Genomic DNA, 19,118 nt, shown 5'->3' with positions numbered 1-19,118 from the left:
TTATTTGCCAGTCCTGGGCCTTGGACTCAGGGCCTGAGCACCATCCCTGGCTTCTTTTTGCTCAAGGCTAGCACTCTGCCACTTGAGCCACAGTGCCACTTCTGGCCATTTTCTATATATGTGGTGCTGGGGAATCGAACCCAGGGCTTCATGTATACGAGGCAAGCACTCTTGCCACTAGGCCATATTCCCAGCCCCTGGACTTACCTTTTGCTGAAGGAAGCTACCTCAATAAATTCCCCTTCAGTGTTGTTTGCAAGGTCATGGGAGCCCCTAGCTCTGTGCGAAGGATACCCTCTACCAATGGGTCCAGGCTAGCAGGTGGAAAGTTCTGGGAAGCAGTACTCCTTTTTAAGCAGTTGCTGGTCTTGAAATCAAGTCCCACGAGCCCCCAAGAGCAATCACACCTCTATGTTGGATTTTCTTCCCTCTCATTCTTCCTGCTCTCATTCATTCCTTGCTTGCAGGGGTCACCTCACAAACTACGTGCAGCCAATTGTTTGTCTCGGGGCTAGCTTTGGGTACGAGGAGTGACTCTGCCAATAAGATCCTCAAGATGGGATTCTGGAACTGGATCATTTCTCCTTAGAGCCAGGACGAGAACACCCATTTCTCCCAATTCCTACGACTCGCCTGTGGTGGACTGTGCTGAGATGCAATGGGTTACCTGGCCGCTGTGTCTCTGGATGATACATAAGGGAAAGGATTTGGGGTGGGCTAGTATTCATTAGCAGCTTGCAAGCCTTGAAAGACTAAAAGTGTAAGGCACATCAGCCAACCAAGGACTTTATGCATGGTGAAGTCAGAACCCTTCTTTGCAGTCTTTCTTTCCACAGGGCAAGTGTGTTGATAATTAGACTCCGAGTATAAATGTAAGAATGGAGGAGCAGCACAGGAGATAAAAGACGCAGCACCAGTGTCCTTGCCAAAGTGAGAGCCCGAGAGCAGAGGAGTGGAACTCCTGACACCTGGGAGGAGAAAATCCGGGTGACGGTGCTGAAGGAGCTTGCATCTCCCACAGTAAAGGAAGCCAGCATCCCCTGTGTGGAGACCTGGGGCTGTGTCCTCCCGAGGTGGATCCATGGAAGACGATTCCTCTCTGTGATCTAACTGCCTTCCCCACTGTTTTAAGATGAACTAATGCCAGCTCTTGCGTAAATTATTTTTGCTGTTGTTGTTCAGGCAATAAAAGGATTTTCCAATGATGCTTGCTCATATTAAACTACATTGGAGCTACCTTCTCTATCTGTTTGATAATAAAAATCATTTAAAAAATCTCACTTTGGTAATACATGAACTATTGAGCAAGTGGTTAAAAGTAATATATGCTAGTAAATACAGGCAATAAATTTCATTTTCCAAAGAATGTCGGAGGTTGTCACAGAAAATTTCAATACAGTATTAATTTTTGCCAGCATTCTTCTAATACATATACATATATAACACTTTTTGTGTTAAAATATTCACAGTGAACAATTCACTTACTTTTACATTGAATCTATTTTTGATCACTAAACTCACACTAATTTAATTTTAAAATTCTCCTTGCACTTCTGGAATATACCATCTTAGCACTAACTGCAATTTAGGTTATTCAGCTTTTCATTTTAGATCCCTTAAATTTGATCACAAGATATACTGGCAGGTTATAAATGTTTTATTATTACTATTGTTATTATTATTATTTTTTTAACAGACAGGAAAGGTAGTGAGATATATGGCTGTTTGATGTTTCTATGATTAAGAGATAAAGGCTCTCTCACAGACTGTAAGTGTATCAGTCCATATGTACAGTTAATGCTTACTGAAATTCAGCTTAGTCACTAAAAGAAGATTCACTATCTGAACTTTCTTCTACAGGTTTTTCTTTTTCACCATCGGGCACGGGAGCATCTGGCCTCCTGAAAGAGAAGAAAAATGTTTATAAAGGTCTAACCAGTTGAAGCAGAGCACTTACCAACTGTAAATTAGGCTCATCTTAAACGTTGCTGCTAATAAACCTGCCAAGTCCATGTCCCTAAGTGAAGGAGTCTCCTGCCTCTACCGCAGCGTGATTGTCTCTGGCTTCGAGCACTGCGGGGATTAAGTGCTATTCCTGCGGAGGCCACAGCAGCACTATTTTCTCTTGCCAGCCCTTACATACTATGCTCCTTCAGCACTTTCTACTTCTCATTTCCATGGAGACCCAGCTATAGACAGAGCTGTGATCTGCAGAGGCTGGCATGGCCAGCGTTAAACTCTCTGCAGCCTCCAGTGTATACAAAGTACAGAGAGAGAAAAGCTAGACATGGAAAGAGAAGTTTCAGGGAGAAACAGAAGGGAGTTCAAGAATGGAAATTTTGCAGGGGAAGAGAGCCTGGCTGAGAAGGTTCTTCATGTTTGTGGAGTGTTTTCACTTACAAGTTTTCTCTCTAGGGAATATAGCAAAAGGATGAGGTGGTAAGAAATTTAACAATGCCATTTCAAAGATTCCCTAAGCACAATAAAGAGAGCAGAGAATGGTTAAACTCCAACTTTGCATGGATGTGCTATAGTAAACCCAAATGAGATTTTAATGGTGTCATTAGAATAAGTCATTCAAATAGGCCTCGGTCTCAATAGTGGTTGTGCCAGCAAATCATTTCATCAACTGAGAGCCTCTAGCACACAGCCTCTACTTCTACCAACAAAGCAAATTAGGCAAGAAATCTATACTTTGGGGAAAATAAGAGGACAAGGAAGAATAATAGAGTGTTATATCTTAATAATTAAAAAGTACCAGGCTTGGGGCTGGGAATATGGTTTAGTGGTAGCGTGCTTGCCTAGCATGCATGAAGCCCTGGGTTCGATTCCTTAGCACCATATCAACAGAAAAAGCCGGAAGAGGTGCTGTGGCTCAAGGAAGAGTGTTAACCTTGAGCAAAAAGAAGCCAGGGACAGTGCTCAGGCCCCGAGTCCAAACCCCAGGACCAGCAAAAAAAAAAAAAAAAAAGGTACCAGGCTTATTTCTGTCTCAGACTCCTTGATCATATTAAGGAGTTAGGAGATTCAACAAATAGGAATTATTATCACTAAAAGAAGAAAATGTATAGTCTATTCCTTTTAGTTATTGAAAGTTATAGCTTGTATATTTTATTATATTTGGCATGTTACTAAACAGAAATATTGGCCCCTCTCCCTTGCTGTCAAACATAACCTCACTTGCTCTGCAGCATAATTCTGGATGATGTCTGTCAGGCAGCTATAGGTACCCAGTACAATGAGACTTTAAAAACGGTGCACAGCATTTCCAGACTTGGATGAATGCTCTTTCTACTGCAAATGCTGGGGCTGGGAATATGGCCTAGCGGCAAGAGTGCTCACCTCATATACATGAAGCCCTGGGTTCGATTCCCCAGCACTACATATATAGAAAATGGCCAGAAGTGGCGCTGTGGCTCAAGTGTAAAGAAGCTAGGGACAGTGCTCAGGCCCTGAGTCCAAGGCCCAGGACTGGTAAAGAAAAAAAAAAAAAAAAAGCACCATATTCTACTGCAAATGCTAATGTGGAGCCGTCATCCTCACTGCTGCCCATAGAAGCAACAGCTGGAGCAGTGTGGATGCAAAGACTGGGCACACTTTTTTTTTTTTCCAGCAAACTTTTCTCTTTGCTATATTATAGAATTCTTCTTACATCTCTACTTTGTAATAAGGGAAAAAATGACTAGAAGGCCTTGCTTCAATACCACATCAAAATTATATTAGTATCTATGACAACTCAAACAAATAAAGTAATGTACAGGACACTGTAAAAATAAGTGCTACTTTTAAAAAGGGTAAAAATATCTTAGGTTTAAAAGCCCGCTACTGAGAAAAAAACCATGAAGGCTCAGGATGTTTGGAGTGCAGGCTTTGAATTTCCACAAAAGACCTGCCACCTTTCCACCAATCTACAATTTCCTTTCATCACTTCCATTAAACACATGCACTTTAGCCTTGCTTTTTCAGCACCACCTGCTTTTGGGGAGGCAAGATTGTTCACAAGGTTAAGGGCAGAGGTCCAGTCAGCAGATCACACACACTTTAAACACAAAAACTGATGATAACATGGCATCCACAAGTACTGCTTCAACCGAGCTGTGAAAGGCACAAGCAAGACCTGGAAAATGTTTTGTTTTTAAATATTTCTTTTGATTTTTGTGATGGTGATCACGCTTACTCAAAAGCACCTGTAATAAATTCACCAATCAGGCAGCCCTACTGTACTGCATGGCTTCTCCCCCGTGGCACAGACCCCGCATGCCGTGCTTCCCCATCATCAGGGAGAGGACATCTGGGTTGTTTACCTCTCTGTCATCACAGATAATGTTTACTGAGAACATCTGAGCACCTTTTATGTTTTCCATTCTCTTGGCTATATACAGAGTAGCAGACTTTCTGGGTCATATGGTAATTCTGGTGAACTTTTGGGGGAACTGTCAACATTATTAGCTGCCACTACTTTTTAGTCACATATCCATTTCTCCACATCTTTGCCAAGATTTATGTCTGTTCCACTTCCTCCTCCATCCTGGTTGTTCCTTTGTAACTTATTATGTCCTGAGGGTAGTATACATCAGAATTCCTCCCTTTTTTAAAGTTAAATAATATTCCTTTGGCTTGGTGCCATTTGCTCACATCGGTAACCCTAGCTCCTTAGGAGACTGAGATCTGAGGATGGCAGTTTTAGGCCAGCCCAAGCAGGAAAGCCCATGAGACTCTTATTTTCAATTAACTGCCAGTATACTGGCATTAGTGCTGTGGCTCAAAGTGGTAGAGTGCTAGCCTTGAGCGAAAAAAGCACAGGGAGGATGGGATGTGGCTTAGTGGTAGAGTGCTTGCCTAGCATTCATGAGGCACTGCATTCAATTCCTCAGTACATAGACAAAAATGTTTTTTTAAAAGAAACATAAAAAGAACATTAAAAAAAAAAAGCACTGGGCCAGTGCCCAGGTCCTGAGTTCAAGCCTATGACTGATAAAAAATAATATCCATCTGAATATATACATCAATTTGTTCATCTGTTTATCTGTTGTGCTTGCTTCTGCCTTTTGGCTATTGCAAATAATGCTACTATGGATTAGTATACAAATATCTTTTTCGGATCTTGCTTTTGGTCTTTTTAAGCACATGCCCAGAAAGGGAACTGTAATATAGTGATATGCTATGTGATATAGTGATTTTATTCATAAGTTTTTGAGGAATTGCCATATTGTTTTCCATAGAAGCTGTATTATTTTGTATTTCCATCAACAGTAAATAGCATTTCAATTTCTTCGTAATCTGACCAATACTTGTCATTTTCTGATCTCATTCATTTAATAATAAAGTTAATGAGACTAGCTTCAGTGGCTGACACTTATGATTGGAGAAAATTAGGAGGTAGAGATAGGAGAATTCTGGGTCAAGACGAATACAGACAAAAAGTTAATGAGATACTCTGTCAAAGAACAAGCCAAATATGGTGGTGCATTTCTGTACTCCTAGCTATGCAGGAGGTGCAGATAGAAGGACCATGATTCAAGGCCAGTGTGGGCAAAAGTGTGAGACCCTATCTGCAAAATAAAGCAAAAAGGCCTGAAGGTGTGGCCCAGATTATAGAGTACTTCCTAAGTGAGCTCAAAGCCCCAATCCTAATCCTAGTACCCAGAAGGCTGAGATCTGGGGACTGTGATTCAAAGCTAGCCCAGGCAGGAAAGTCCATGAGACGCTTATCTCCAATTGACAATTTTTTTAAAAAGTGGAATTATGGAGCAAGTGGTAGCACGCCAGCTTTGACTGTTAAAGGGATAGTGTCTAGGTCTTGAGTTCAAGCCTCAGTACTGGTACACACAGACAGACAGACAGACAGACAGACACACACACACACACACACACATACCCCACAACCCAAAATAAATGCTATTTTAAGTTGGAAAGAGAACAAAATTATATAAAATACACTAGTTTTCTTAGAATATAAGACAAGGGAAAACTATGAAACTACAATAATCCAATGAGGTAATAGATAGTGAAACATTTTATAACATGAAAGTTTACATAAATAGTAACCCAATGATAAAACTCAAAGCACCCTCCACCTGGTTATGGTGAGGAACAGAATCTGGACTTCTAGTGTTATCATAACAAGTGCTCTTCTCTGATATTATACTATGTGACTTGTTCATTTTGACTTGTTATTCTTGCAAAGAGCTTTTAAGGCATGTTTGAGGAGACTGCCACTTTAAGTGACAAGCCTGAAGTTTAACTTTCTCAAATCCAAAAGAAACGCATTTCACTACTAAATGCTGGAAATGGGAGTGTTGGGGATGTGGCTCAAATGGCAGAGCCCCTACCTAGTGTGAAACCTTGAGTTCAAATGTCAGTAAAACAAAAGGAAACAAAAACCTAAGTCTCTTTCTATTTTATAATATATGTGTGTATATATATAAAATTTGAGTTACTAAAAAAGTACATCAGAAAAAAACAGAAAAATACACCAAGTCCTCATGATATATGTATTTTCCAGAAAACTCAATCTTTATTGATTGCAAGTAAATACGGTAACTACATATTTATTTAAGAAGTGGCATTAATATTAGCAATAAAAATTTTGTGTGTCTGTGTGGAGGGGGTGGGGGTGCCAGTCCTGGGGCTTTAACTCAGTGCCAGGGTGCTGTCCCTTAGACATTTTGCTCAAAAATAGTACTCTGCCATTTGAGCTACAGCTCTACTTCTGACTTCTTGGTGGTTAACTGGACATAAAAGTCTTACAGATTTTTATGTCCAGGTTGGCTTTGAACCACACTTCTTAGATCTCAGCAACCTAAGAGCTAGGATTATAGGTGCTCAGGTGCTGAGCTACCAATAAAATTCTTAATGAAAGCAAAATTTTTAAAGTGTAAGTTCAAACTCATTATTAAGTTTAAATTATAAAATAGATCTTTTCAGAGAAGTTACTAGGTTATTAAAAATGGGCCCAAATTTAGACTAGAAAGCATATCAACCAATACTTCTTATCACAGCACACTTGATATGATACTGTGTCCATGGCTGATTGTGACACCTTTCCTCTCCATTCATGTGAACCACCACAGGTTGTCAGCCATAATCTCTGCTGTCCTCCCCCTTTCCTCATCTACTTCCTTATTTCAGTCACATGACCAGGCCAACCACAGAAAGCTCCTTTCCTGAAGAGAGGGAGAGATTCAAGAGAGAGCACAGAACTCAAGCAGGCCCAAATCAGAATGTTTCTACAGAAATGAGTTATGAGTTATAGAGCCAAAGTGGTGCTTTCATTCAAGTGGCAGAACTCAAAGTAGAGCTAGGTGCTGGTGGCTCACACCTATAATCAATCCTAGCTACTGAGAGGCTGAGGATACAAAGATGCTGGGTTGAGGTCAGCCTACACAGAAAGGATAGCTAGATCCCATCTCAATCCACAGCTTGGTGCGGAGTGTGTGCCTGTCATCCAAAGCTACATGGGAGAGTGAGGCTGGGAGGGTTGTGATCCAAGTCAACCAGAAAAGTAAAGTCCATAAGACCATCTCCATGGAAGGGAAGCTGGACAAAGTGGCAGGTGTCTGCCATCTCTGCAATGATGGGAAGCCTGTGTAGGTTGATAGCAGCTCAGGTATATGCTCATGCAGGAAGTGATATACAACCCTATAATGATCCAATGAAAAACAGGGCAGGAAGTACAGCTCTGCACTATTGCTCCAGCCTACTGGACATGAGGCTAAAGTTCAAACCCCAGTACCACTGTTCTAGAAATGGCGTGGCTAGGGACTCCATCCCCTGGCTTCATAGAGAAAGCTTATCCACAGTAGAGGACAAAATAATAATAATGGTGAAATGAGGTAAGGAGACAAGAACACCAGCCAGCCTGCCCCTATGACACTAAGGCTCTAGTCTTGTCCTTCATTCATACTTCTCAGCTTTGAGCAGAGTAACTTCTCTTTCTGTTCAAGCTGGTTGAAGTTCACTTCTGCAGTCCTGAACATGAAGAGAGTCCCAAAGCAAAAATGTAATTGATTTAATTTCTTTTCATTATGGGAAGGTTTATATTTCTGTTTAAAACTATAGCCACTTCACAGGCAAAAAACAACAATAAACAAGTTAAAATAACATTCTTTGGAAAAACATTTACTTATGTAGATAAAGGGCTTAAAAACAATTTTCTTTACATTTAAAACAGTTTGAAACAGATTACATACTCAAAAACACTGTTAATAAAAGTGGCTGAGTGGTAGGGTGTGGGTGAATTTAGTTTAAATCACTTTTCTTTGTGTTTTCACTCTCATATAAAGTTAGCATTTTCACATGCCATTGCTTTCTATGGTGATGGACTTGAGTAGGTGGTCTTTAGATTCTTGAACTGTGATTGCACTGATCATATAAAAACTTCTGGGGACTGGAAATATGGCCTAGTGGTAAAGTGCTCATCTCGTATACATGAAGCCCTGGGTTCAATTCCTCAGCACCACATATACAGAAAAGGCCAGAAGTGGCCATGTGGCTCAAGTGGCAGAGTGCTAGCCTTGAGCAAAAAGAAGCCAGGGACAGTGCTCAGGCCCTGAGTTCAAGCCCCAGGACTGGCAAAACAAACAAACAAAACTTCTGGTATGACTACTATGATTGTATATGTATATATATAATATAATATATTATTATGTATTGTCATGTGTCATATGTATTAAAATATATATACATATACATAGGGATACATATGTATATATAACTTTTACTGGGCACCAGTGGTTCATACCTGTAATCCTAGCTATCAAGGACACTGAGATCTGAGAATTGTGGTTCAAAGTCACCCTGGTAGCTGGGTGCCAATAGCTGTTGCCTGTAATTCTAGCTACTCAGGAGGCTGAGATCTGAGGTTCACAGTTCAAAGCCAGCCCGGGCAGGAAAGTCAGAGTCTCTTACCTCCAATTAACCACCAGAAAACTGGGGGTGGTGTTATGGCTCAAAGTGGTAGAACCCTAGCCTTGAGCTGAAGAACTCAGGAACAGTGCCTAGGTCCAGAGTTCAAGCCTCATGACCGACAAAAAAAAAGAAGCCACCCTGGTCAGATGCTTATCTCCAATTAACCACCAAAAGGCTGGAGACAGAGCTGTGGCTCAAGCAGTAAATCATTCACTTTGATCAAAAATACTAAGGGAGGGGCTGGGAATATGGCCTAGTGGCAAGAGTGCTTGCCTTGTATACATGAAGACCGGTGTTTGATTCCCTAGCACCACATATATAGAAAATGGCCAGAAGTGGCGCTGTGGCTCAAGTGGCAGAGTGCTAGCCTTGAGTAAAACCAAGTGAGGGACAGTGCTCAGGCCCTGAGGCAAGCTCCAGGGATGGCAAAAAAAAAAACCAAACAAAAATACTAAGGGACATTGCCCAAGCCTTGAGTTCAGGCCTCAGTATGGGCACCAAAAAATAAAACAAATCCAAACTAAAAACCACTTTCAATTCCATGATATAGTGGCTAGTGGCTACTAAAACTATAGATATCCCAATCTTTTCTAAATGCTTCAAAACAGGTATATCCTGTTTTTCATGGGAAGTAGACTGGTACAACCAGGGAACCAAATTAATGTCAAATATCATACAGTAAAGAAAGCCAGTGCTTTATGTAAGGTGGACTTCTCATTATCTTGGAACTCTGTATTTCCTAATAGTTCCTTTCTCTCCTACTTGCTAGTCACGGATGGACCCCAAAGACTTAACATTTCTAACCTCTGTTCTTTCAATTTTCTCACTCAACAATGAACTAATCATTTTTTATATTATTTTCTTTCCCATTAAACTCTTTTGAGTATGATGATACTTTTTCATATCTTTTTATTTCAATGACATTGGATCTAAAGCAAATAGGAGTAATATCTGGTTATGTGACAACTGTTATTTTCAAAGATTTGAATTATGTTTATTTATTTATTTATTGTAGTACTGGGGTTTGAATTCAGGACCTCTTCCTCAGTTTGCTTGCTTGGCTGGCACTCTGCCACTTGAGTCACACCTCTAGCCATGCTTTTGTTAGAAAAACTTGAAAATTTAAAAATAACTACTTAGAAATACTGAACAAATAATACTCATTTAGTAATAATAGGCATTTTCTTTAGTTTTACAGATATCCTGAAGTGCTATGACTTTCTCCTCCTGATCATGTAAAACCTTTTATTTTAAAATTGTGTATTTTCAACTTCCATAATCCAACCACAATTTACTGATCCACCTCAGTTTTTCCCTTTGCTTTGTACAGATAGGTCTAGGCTAGTTCTGACAGTTATATGAGTTGTCTTACTACCTTAAGGTACTTTAAAAGAAAAAAACAAACCCAGAACAATCTTTACTGAAAGTTCTTAGATGAGGCTCCTTAGGTCCCTAAGCTCTAAATAAAATCCCCCTCTGTCCTAGGATGGCACATCGTCTTCTTATTTATCACCTCATACTTCTCCCCCCAAATGGGACTTCCTAACTTATGTAAACTTGATTCCAGAAGTGTCAGCATTCCTGTTAATTGATTGATTCTACTTACCATACTAAGCTAAGCTCAGTTAGAACTTGTTTACTAGTAGTGAGGATAGGTTAAGTGAGTCACCCCACTCTAACCAGTGCCCCTGGTGACCAATGGCATGTACTTAATGAGGTAATAGGTCAGAAGTCAGCCTCAGGCTGTGGTTGAGGTACAGCTTTTCTGTAAGACAATGTTAAGTGTTACTGGAATTCTACCCTAAAAGTTGGCACCACCTCATGATCAAGTGTTTCTCAACATTTCTAGACAACGACATACCCTAAAACTTGCTAACTGAGATACAAGAGTGTTGGGAATGCATAGGGTTCACCCACCGCTAGTTGCCTATATACATTTTTTTTGGGGGGGGGCAGTCCTGGGGCTTGAACTCAGGGTCTGGGAACTGTCCCTGAATCTCTCTGTGCTCAAGGATAGTGTCCTACTACTTGAGCCACTTTTCTGAGTAGTTTATTAGAGGTAAGAGTCTCAGGGACTTTTCTTTCTTGGGCTGGCTTCAAACAGCAATCCTTGTATCTCAGCCTCCTAAGTAGCTAATGTGACCCACCAGGGCCCTGCACTTATAGACTTCCTAAGGTAGTAATACCTAACAGACTTTTGAAGAATAATAAATTGGGTACACCATCTGAAGCAAAACCCTCAAATATAGTGCCCAGACCTTGAGGCTCAAGCCCTAGGACTGGTGCGTGAATATGGCCACATTCACACAGGGATAGGCTGATAAGGTAGGGAAGGAGTTCTAATATTTAGAGACCAAAAGAGAATAGAAAGGTGATACCTTCAGACAACAGCAAATTGTCTGCTCTGCCTTTTGGGGATAGGCATGCATGAAGAGTAGCAAGAGACACAGATCACAAATTCTGGACTTGATGGCAAAAGTATTTACATGTAATTCTTGGATGTTAGTCTACAAGTGGAGAGTCACAGATAATATGAAGCAAGAATAAACATAAATATATAAAGACGTTTATAAGTAGAACCACTCAGGCTTTAGTAGATGACTCAAAAGAGAATGGAGCACAAATTAGGAGCTATTGTAATAATTAAGGTGAGAAATGGTGAGAGCCAGGACCAATAGCAATGAGTACGGAGGAATATTAAAAATGAGAGGATCATAGTGACTGACACAGAAGATAGTAGGGAAGAGGACAATTACAGATGTTTTTCAGGTTGCTAATGAGAATACTGCTCGCTGAATTAAAGAATAATGAAAGTAGGTGGGCTGGGAATATGGCCTGGTGGCAAGAGCGCTTGCCTCCTACACATGAAGGTCTCGGTTTGATTCCCCAGCACCACATATATGGAAAACGGCCAGAAGGGGCGCTGTGGCTCAGGTGGCAGAGTGCTAGCCTTGAGCAGGAAGAAGCCAGGGACAGTGCTCAGGCCCTGAGTCCAAGGCCCAGAACTGGCAAAAAAAAAAAAAAAAAGAATAATGAAAGTAGGCTTGGGCTGGGCAGGGGATGACATAACCAGAAACAGGTAAAGGGACTGGATATTCAGCACAGAAGCATGCTTGGAAAGGCACTGGACTGCCATATTTTACATTTTTAAGAGAGAATACTGTGTGTGTGTGTGTGTGTGTGTGTGTGTGTGTGTGTGTGTGTGTGTGTGTGTAATATCATTATACGAGAATTACTTACTCAAGAAGATCTGGATCTAGTCCTTCTGATATCATTTTGTTTCTTATTGCCATCACTGGAACACCCTAAGCAAAAGACATAAGGTAGTAACTGAGTCATTAAAAGCGCCTTCTTCACTGTTGCCATATACATCTGAAATAAGATCTTCAGATGCTTCATTACCAAACACAGATTTTAATTTGCTTTTATGTTAGCGTGTGCAAAAAACACTCGAATCATCTAATCAGGCATACATTTTATAGTGATTGAGTAAAATCAGTACTGTCTAATACCATGTAGGGTTAAACTGTGAGTTTATTCACCACTAATTCTGCTGTATAAGAAGCAGAGATTACATTCTTATCCATTCACTAAAAGAATACATCGATAACTCAAATGATTAAAAGTTTAGTTGGATTGGAAATAAGAATCTTTTCAAGCAAAAACAAATATTTCAGAGTTGTTTTTTTAAAAAAAACACAATATATATCCATGTTGATGTTCTTTTAATAAACAAATGGTCCAATTCCATTTGTATATTTTATACACAGAATTCAAAGATCCTTGAGTGCCACATCATGTATCTTTTTAACACCTGTACAATGTAAGCAATGACAATCATAGAAGCGTGCAAGTGGCAAAAATATTTAGAATTACAGTTAGAGTTTAGAGTTACAGTGTCTAGGTTTAGAACATCAAAGTAGTTAGAAAAAGGTACACCAGAAATACTAATTTGAGAAGGAAACTGATTCAACAAATAAATAAACCTTATTGATAGCTCATCTGGTAAAGCTCTAGGGAGACAAGATGCAATCAAACCTCTGCTAACTGCCTCTCCTCACATCACCTCCAAGAATGAGAAAACCCTAACCTGCTGTGCTCAGTTTGAAGGCCTGCATTATGTAACCTTAATAAACAGAATGGATCATTGGATAGGACCCCTGCCCCCACATCTCTTCATCACAGAAGAATCTCTTCATCTTTAGGTAGAGAAAACTTTATTTCCAAAAACAAGTGTTTTACCCTTAAAAACTGTTCAAAAATCACATTCATACGAAGACATAATCATTTATTTTGGCTGTGAAGAAGAAAAGACACAGGTGCCCATTTACAGCTTGCAAGGCTGAGGCTGCACCTGAGAACAAACAACCTCTTCTCAATTGCTATTGTACACTTTTTCTGTCCTGCCATGTCACTATACAGCTGTGGTATTCAATTTGGAACCTGGAGTAACAAACTGCTTTAATGAATGACAACTCTTTGGTACAACTACTCAAAGATATATATTTAAGAATCTCACAGACTTTCTTGCCTGGCTGGGTTCAAGCCATGATCCTCAGATCCTCCTGAGTAGCTAGGATTATAGGCGTGAGCCACTGGCACCTGGCTCAGAAAATGTTATCTCAGAAAAACTGTTATTTACCTGTTAAAACTTGTCCAAAAATGACAGTTAGAGGAAGAGTCGTAATTGCTTATTTTAGCTGTGGAGGAGAAAAGGTCTCTAGGTCCTCTTACAGCTTGTTAGGTTCATTGAGGAGCAACATGTTTCTCTCCAAGTTACAGGCCACTAGGGAATGTAGCGAAAGCAAGGCAGCACATACTTACCTTCATGACTGCTGTGTTTGATAGTATGAATGAGGAAAATTCAGGTAAAAACAAATACTTAAATGCATTTGAAATGTTATATGGATGAATATAAATAGCAGCCACATAAAATTCTCCTTAAAACCATACCCCTGGATCAGCTGTTGCTCTACAAGGCAACTTTAATGAGTCACTGCAATGTGAATTATTATATAAGAAGATAGAAAAGGTAGAAGATAAAACTCTGGGCTTTTGGTATAACTTAAAGTTTAAAGACAAATCATATTAAAGAACAAAGAAAATCCAAAGTCAACAGACTTATATTTGGTTTAGAGTAAGAGATTAAGGCTGTACTATGTTTTAAATATTTAGAACTAAAATTTGAGCAAAATAGATTTTAAAATAAAATTTACTCAATCACAAAATTAACTTTTAATAATAGAGGAGTAAGCCAACTTCTTAAATCACAGGAGTTTAACTTGATAATTAAAGGTCATTCAGCAATTTAGGATAACAGAAGGAAAATTAGGAATTTCAAACACTTAAATAAAAAAATATCCCAGCATAGAAGTGCCAAGGGTAAAAGGGGAAAAAGAGCAGAGTTAATGTCATAATTTTTAAAAAAATGCAAACATCTCAGCTTCAATTTAGTATGGTTTGATGGTACATGGTCTTTCAACACACTTGACTATGTGATTTATTTATCATATATTAGCATAATCAAGAGGACGTTGTAGGAAAGGTTAAACAAATTAATTACAAAGCCCAAAAACATGAAGGAATGAAAAATGAAGATGAAAACTGTTTCCTAAAATATACCACAGAAAATATGTATGGAGGTAGAGGGGAAGGGAGGAGATGGGTGGAAAAGTAGAAATGGAGAATAGGGACATTTGGTGGAATCAGATAAACTCTCCATTTTAACTTGTTTAATGGAACTAGTTACAATAAAAGAATAATAGAAATCTGACTGGTAACCTTAGGTTCTGTTTTTAAATGTGTAGCTGGTTACAGCAAAAGAGTATGTATAGCAAAAATTCAGTGAGCTTTTTAGTCATTTTTATATAGGGATATAGGTAATAAAAATGTGTACAACTTCTAGTATTTTAACCCATCAGACTTAGTATCACACCTTAACACAAATCTCATAAAGCTTGATTGAAAAAAATTATTTGTCCTGTGTTACAAAGGATGTATTCTAAAGGGATTTGCTGTTATATTTCCAGTGATACTGCTTCAAGAATTTGTTGTTTTGCTACATTCTTCCTTAAACATCAAATAACAGTGTCTGGTTTGTTGAACATCAAAAAGAAATCTCCAATTTCTAATCGCCAAGAGACAAAGCTACTGGTGGTCTAAGAAGGACACGAGAGACCTCAGAACTGAAGTCTATTGAACTGTGGGATTTTTTTTGGCAAGTGATAATGACATTTTGTCCAACATAAGTAATGAAGAAGAGAGAAGGCAGCCATAAGTCTGATGTTCCAAAAACTCACGTCTGTATTTGCGTCACTGGAGAAAGTGTGTAAAGAAGCCACACTAATGAAATTATGATGGCAGCACTAATGGTTAAGTACTAGTTTCTTATATCACAAAAACTGTTTGGAGGTTTACAGACCTGCCAATACATGTGTACATGTGTACACACACACACACACACACACACACACACACACTTGTTACTATGTTAATGAAAAACAAGCTACTAATTCTCTTCATAAACCATGTTAAAATTTTCCTAAAGTTTTAGGTTAGTTTAAAAAACACCTCTTATTTAATTTAACAGAGATAAATAATTCCTTTTTTAAAACTAAGAAAAAATAGTCCTTATATTTTCTTTTTTTTTCCTTTTGTTAAAGTTTGAATTATAGCAATTCAGTTACAAAAGATGGGAAATACAAATGTTTTTCCTCCAACCTACAGCAACAACAACAACAAAAATCTATTGAGTTGATACATAGAGAAAACTTATTTTTGCCAATCCTGGGGCTTAATTCAGGGCCTGAGTGCTGTTCCTGTGCCTTTGTGCTCAAGGCTAGTGCTCTACCACTTCGGCCTCAGCTCCACTTCTTCCTTTTTCTGAGTCGTTTATTGGAGATAAGAGTCTCAGGGACTTTTCTGCCCACGCTGGCTTTGAACTGTGATCTGCAGATCTCAGCCTCCTGTATAGCAAGTGCTATGAGTGTGAATCACCAGTGCCCAGCTGACAAAACCTTTTTTGAGGCAGGCATGGTGGTCCAGCATTCCTGAGGTCCAGGCAATTTCCAGGACATCTAGGATATAGAATAAGACCCTATCTCAAAAACAAAAGCAATTAATTCAGGAAGAAGGAATATGAAGGAACTAGAAGTTGTTGTTTTTTTGTGTTTTTTTTTTTTAGATTTAAGTGAAATTGACTCAATCATATCATTGTCTTCTGATTTTCAATCATATTATTTAAACAAATATACTGCATTTTATAAAACACTTCAAGAGCCAGGCTCTGGTGGCTCACGCCTCTAATCCTAGCTATATGCTAGGAACTCAGGAGGCTGAGATCTGAGGATCTCAGTTCAAGGCCAGCCTAGGTATCCTTAAGCTGGAGAGCTCAGGGATAGCACCCAGGCCTAAAGTTCAATCCCCATGACCAACACGAAAACAAAAAACAAACAAAACACTTCAGAAGAGTACTACATGTAGAATAATTATTTACTGATGGAAGATTATATGTAATAGATAATAGTTTACTGAAAAAAAATCACAACACATAAAAAAGCATGTGCTCCTTGATTTTTTCCTTTTCTAGAAGCTAAGTATCCTCTTGTCCACATTTCCAAAGTGCTAGAGTTGTTTAAATGAGTTGGAGTAAATGATAAGAAATCAAAAGTTAACTTTTTTTTTCTGCTAATAATTTGTTGGTTATCATTTTATATGTCATTTGAAGGAAATTCCTGTAAAATTTAAAGCTATTAAAAATAAATTCTCAGGGCTGGGAATATAGCCTAGTGGTAGAGTGCTTGCCTTGTATACATGAAGCCCTGGGTTCGATTCCTCAGCACCACATATATAGAAAAAAGCCAGAAGTGGCACTGTGGCTCAAGTGGCAGAGTACAAGCTTTGAGCAAAAGAAGCCAGGGACAGTGCTCAGGCCCAGGACTGGCAAAAAAAAAAAAAAAAAAAAAAAAAAAAAAAAAAAAAAAAAAATCTAAAAGCTCCTTTCTCTGTCTTTTAAGAGGTGTAAGGACAGGTATAGTGTCATAGAAAATTTCAGGTAAATGAAGTAAATATGATTAGCACTTAGCAAAATAAGGTGAAACTGAAAATTAAACATTCTGGTTTGAATGGGTTATTTTAGGTAAACCAGCCTATGCATCCTATATATTATTTTAATTAAAATGCCAATGATAAAACACCACCATGTGGAGAATAAGCTCCTGGAAAAATGAATTCTTTTGATAGGATTTTTTTTTTTTGGCCAGTCCTGGGCCTTGAACTCAGGGCCTGAGCACTGTCCCTGGCTTCCTTTTGCTCAAGGCTAGCACTCTGCCACTTGAGCCACATCACCACTTCTGGCCGTTTTCTGTAGATGTGGTGCTGGGGAACTGAACCCAGGGCCTCATGTATACAAGGCAAGCTCTCTTGCCACTAGGCCATATCCCCAGACCGAAAAATGAATTCTTTTGTTGTTGCTGTTTCTTAAAAATAGTTTTATACTTAACAATAACTGATTTGTCAAATTTAACACCACAAATTTATTGACATCAATTATTTTAAGTTTTTTTTTTGTTGTTAGTTGTGGGGCTTGAACTCTGGGCCTGGGTGCTGTCCCTGAGCTTTTCAGCTCAAGGCTAGCACTCTACCACTTGAGCCACAGCACCACTTCCGGTTTTCTGGTAGTTAACTGGAGATAAGAGTTTCACAGTAGCATAGAGAAATGATTCATATATTAATGTTACCAAATTCACATAAAGTTTGAGAAAGTAACATAGTTATTAAAATAATCTATACCTGTGGATTTTTAAAAATACTCCTTTTGAGTACACTGTTGGTGAAGTGATAAGGAAAGCCTGGAAAGCCACAATGTAGTCATATATGAAATGAGGCTTCATGACTACATCTTGTCCCATGGAAAGGCCATTCTATTGCATGCTTGATGAACTTCATCAGGTGTATATAGCTTTTTTTTTTTTTTTTTTTGTCCTGGTCCTGGGTGCTGTCCATGAGCTTCTTTTGCTCAAGGCGAAGACATCACTGCTTGGGCTACAGCACCACTTACGGCTTTTTTGAGTAGTTTATTGGGTAAGAGTCTTACAAAGTTTCCTGCTTTGAACTGTGATCCTGAGATGTCAGCCTCCTGAGTAGGTAGGATTACAGGTAAGAGCCACCAGTGCCAGCTATGTATAGCTTCTTGATGAACATATGTAAGAATCATTTGGAGCCCCTTTGCCCTGAGGTTATAGAAGTCACATTTTCCCTGGCCAGCTTCCACTGTTGGCGACAGATGCATCAGAGCCACCAGAACCAGAGACTGCTCAATTCACATTTTAGGCAAGCCAAGAAAAATAAGAGTTAAAAAAAAAATCCCAGTGTCTGAAGACTCTGTTTTGGCAAACATGGTTTCAAAAAATACAAGTCATTAGCTTCTTAATGTGGAAGTAGGACTTACCCAATGTACAATTTATTACTGGCAAAGTATTCACCAAGCTCTGCCAGTAAAAATGGGGGATTATTGGGAAAGTGATCTATGTGCACAATTCCAGTTAAGTTATAAAAGCAATATGTAACTTAATAAAGGTTTGTGCTGCACGATTATGACAACAAACATTAAATCAGAATCAATTATCTGCCTTGTTTGGAACATGACAGGATTACTCATTGAAAAATCTTGTGTAAAACTTACTTAAAAACAAAATCAGAAAATGCCAGCAGGTGTTCCAGGAACTTTCACTAATAAGATCCAAATTTGACAATCAATTAATGGACCACAAGTCTAGAAGGAACGTGAGATTTACGTTATACATGAGAGGTGAATTGAGAGGCCTTGAGAGGTGACATAACCTGAGCATGATCACAGAAAGTATATATTACAAAGCTAGGAAGTTACCTCAGAAGCACCTCAGAAGCAAAGGGTCAAAAAGCATGTACACTCTAAAGCAGAAAACCCACCACTTGTTGGAATTGTAATCACTTTTACATTTCTCAAAGGGTAGTAACCTAGGTCTAAAAGGTAAAGGAATGGGAGTCAGAAGGCAAAGGAGTGCTTATTGATTTGTGAACATGGACTTGTGAGACAAGTGAGACTGTGTCATTTATCTGTTCAAAGGGATTGGACAGTTAATTGGACAGTTTAAATGATTAGGCTTATAAATGATTAGGCTTTAAATGATTGGGATTATAAACCAGATTTATAGCAATAACCTGTGAGG

At 39.0% G+C, this 19,118-nt stretch overlaps 1 protein-coding gene across 2 annotated transcripts in view; it reads right to left on the bottom strand.

Moving 5' to 3' along the window:
* Positions 1-1,484: 1,484 nt before the first annotated feature.
* The window catches only part of Washc3 (WASH complex subunit 3), a 37,161-nt gene continuing 19,527 nt past the window's right edge, over positions 1,485-19,118 (bottom strand). For both annotated transcript variants that reach the window (XM_048357231.1, XM_048357241.1), the window contains exons 6-7: positions 12,151-12,215; positions 1,485-1,901 (exon numbers count right to left, since the gene is read on the bottom strand). In XM_048357231.1, coding sequence (XP_048213188.1) covers positions 1,817-1,901; positions 12,151-12,215 — 150 coding nt within the window. In that variant the 3' untranslated portion in view covers positions 1,485-1,816. The remainder of the gene's footprint in view (positions 1,902-12,150; positions 12,216-19,118) is intronic.

The sequence above is a fragment of the Perognathus longimembris genome, chromosome 1 (genome assembly GCF_023159225.1).
Source record: "Perognathus longimembris pacificus isolate PPM17 chromosome 1, ASM2315922v1, whole genome shotgun sequence".
Taxonomy (NCBI): Eukaryota; Metazoa; Chordata; class Mammalia; order Rodentia; family Heteromyidae; genus Perognathus; species Perognathus longimembris.
Note: the sequence above shows the minus strand (reverse complement) of the source record. Positions and strands in the feature narration are given on the sequence as shown.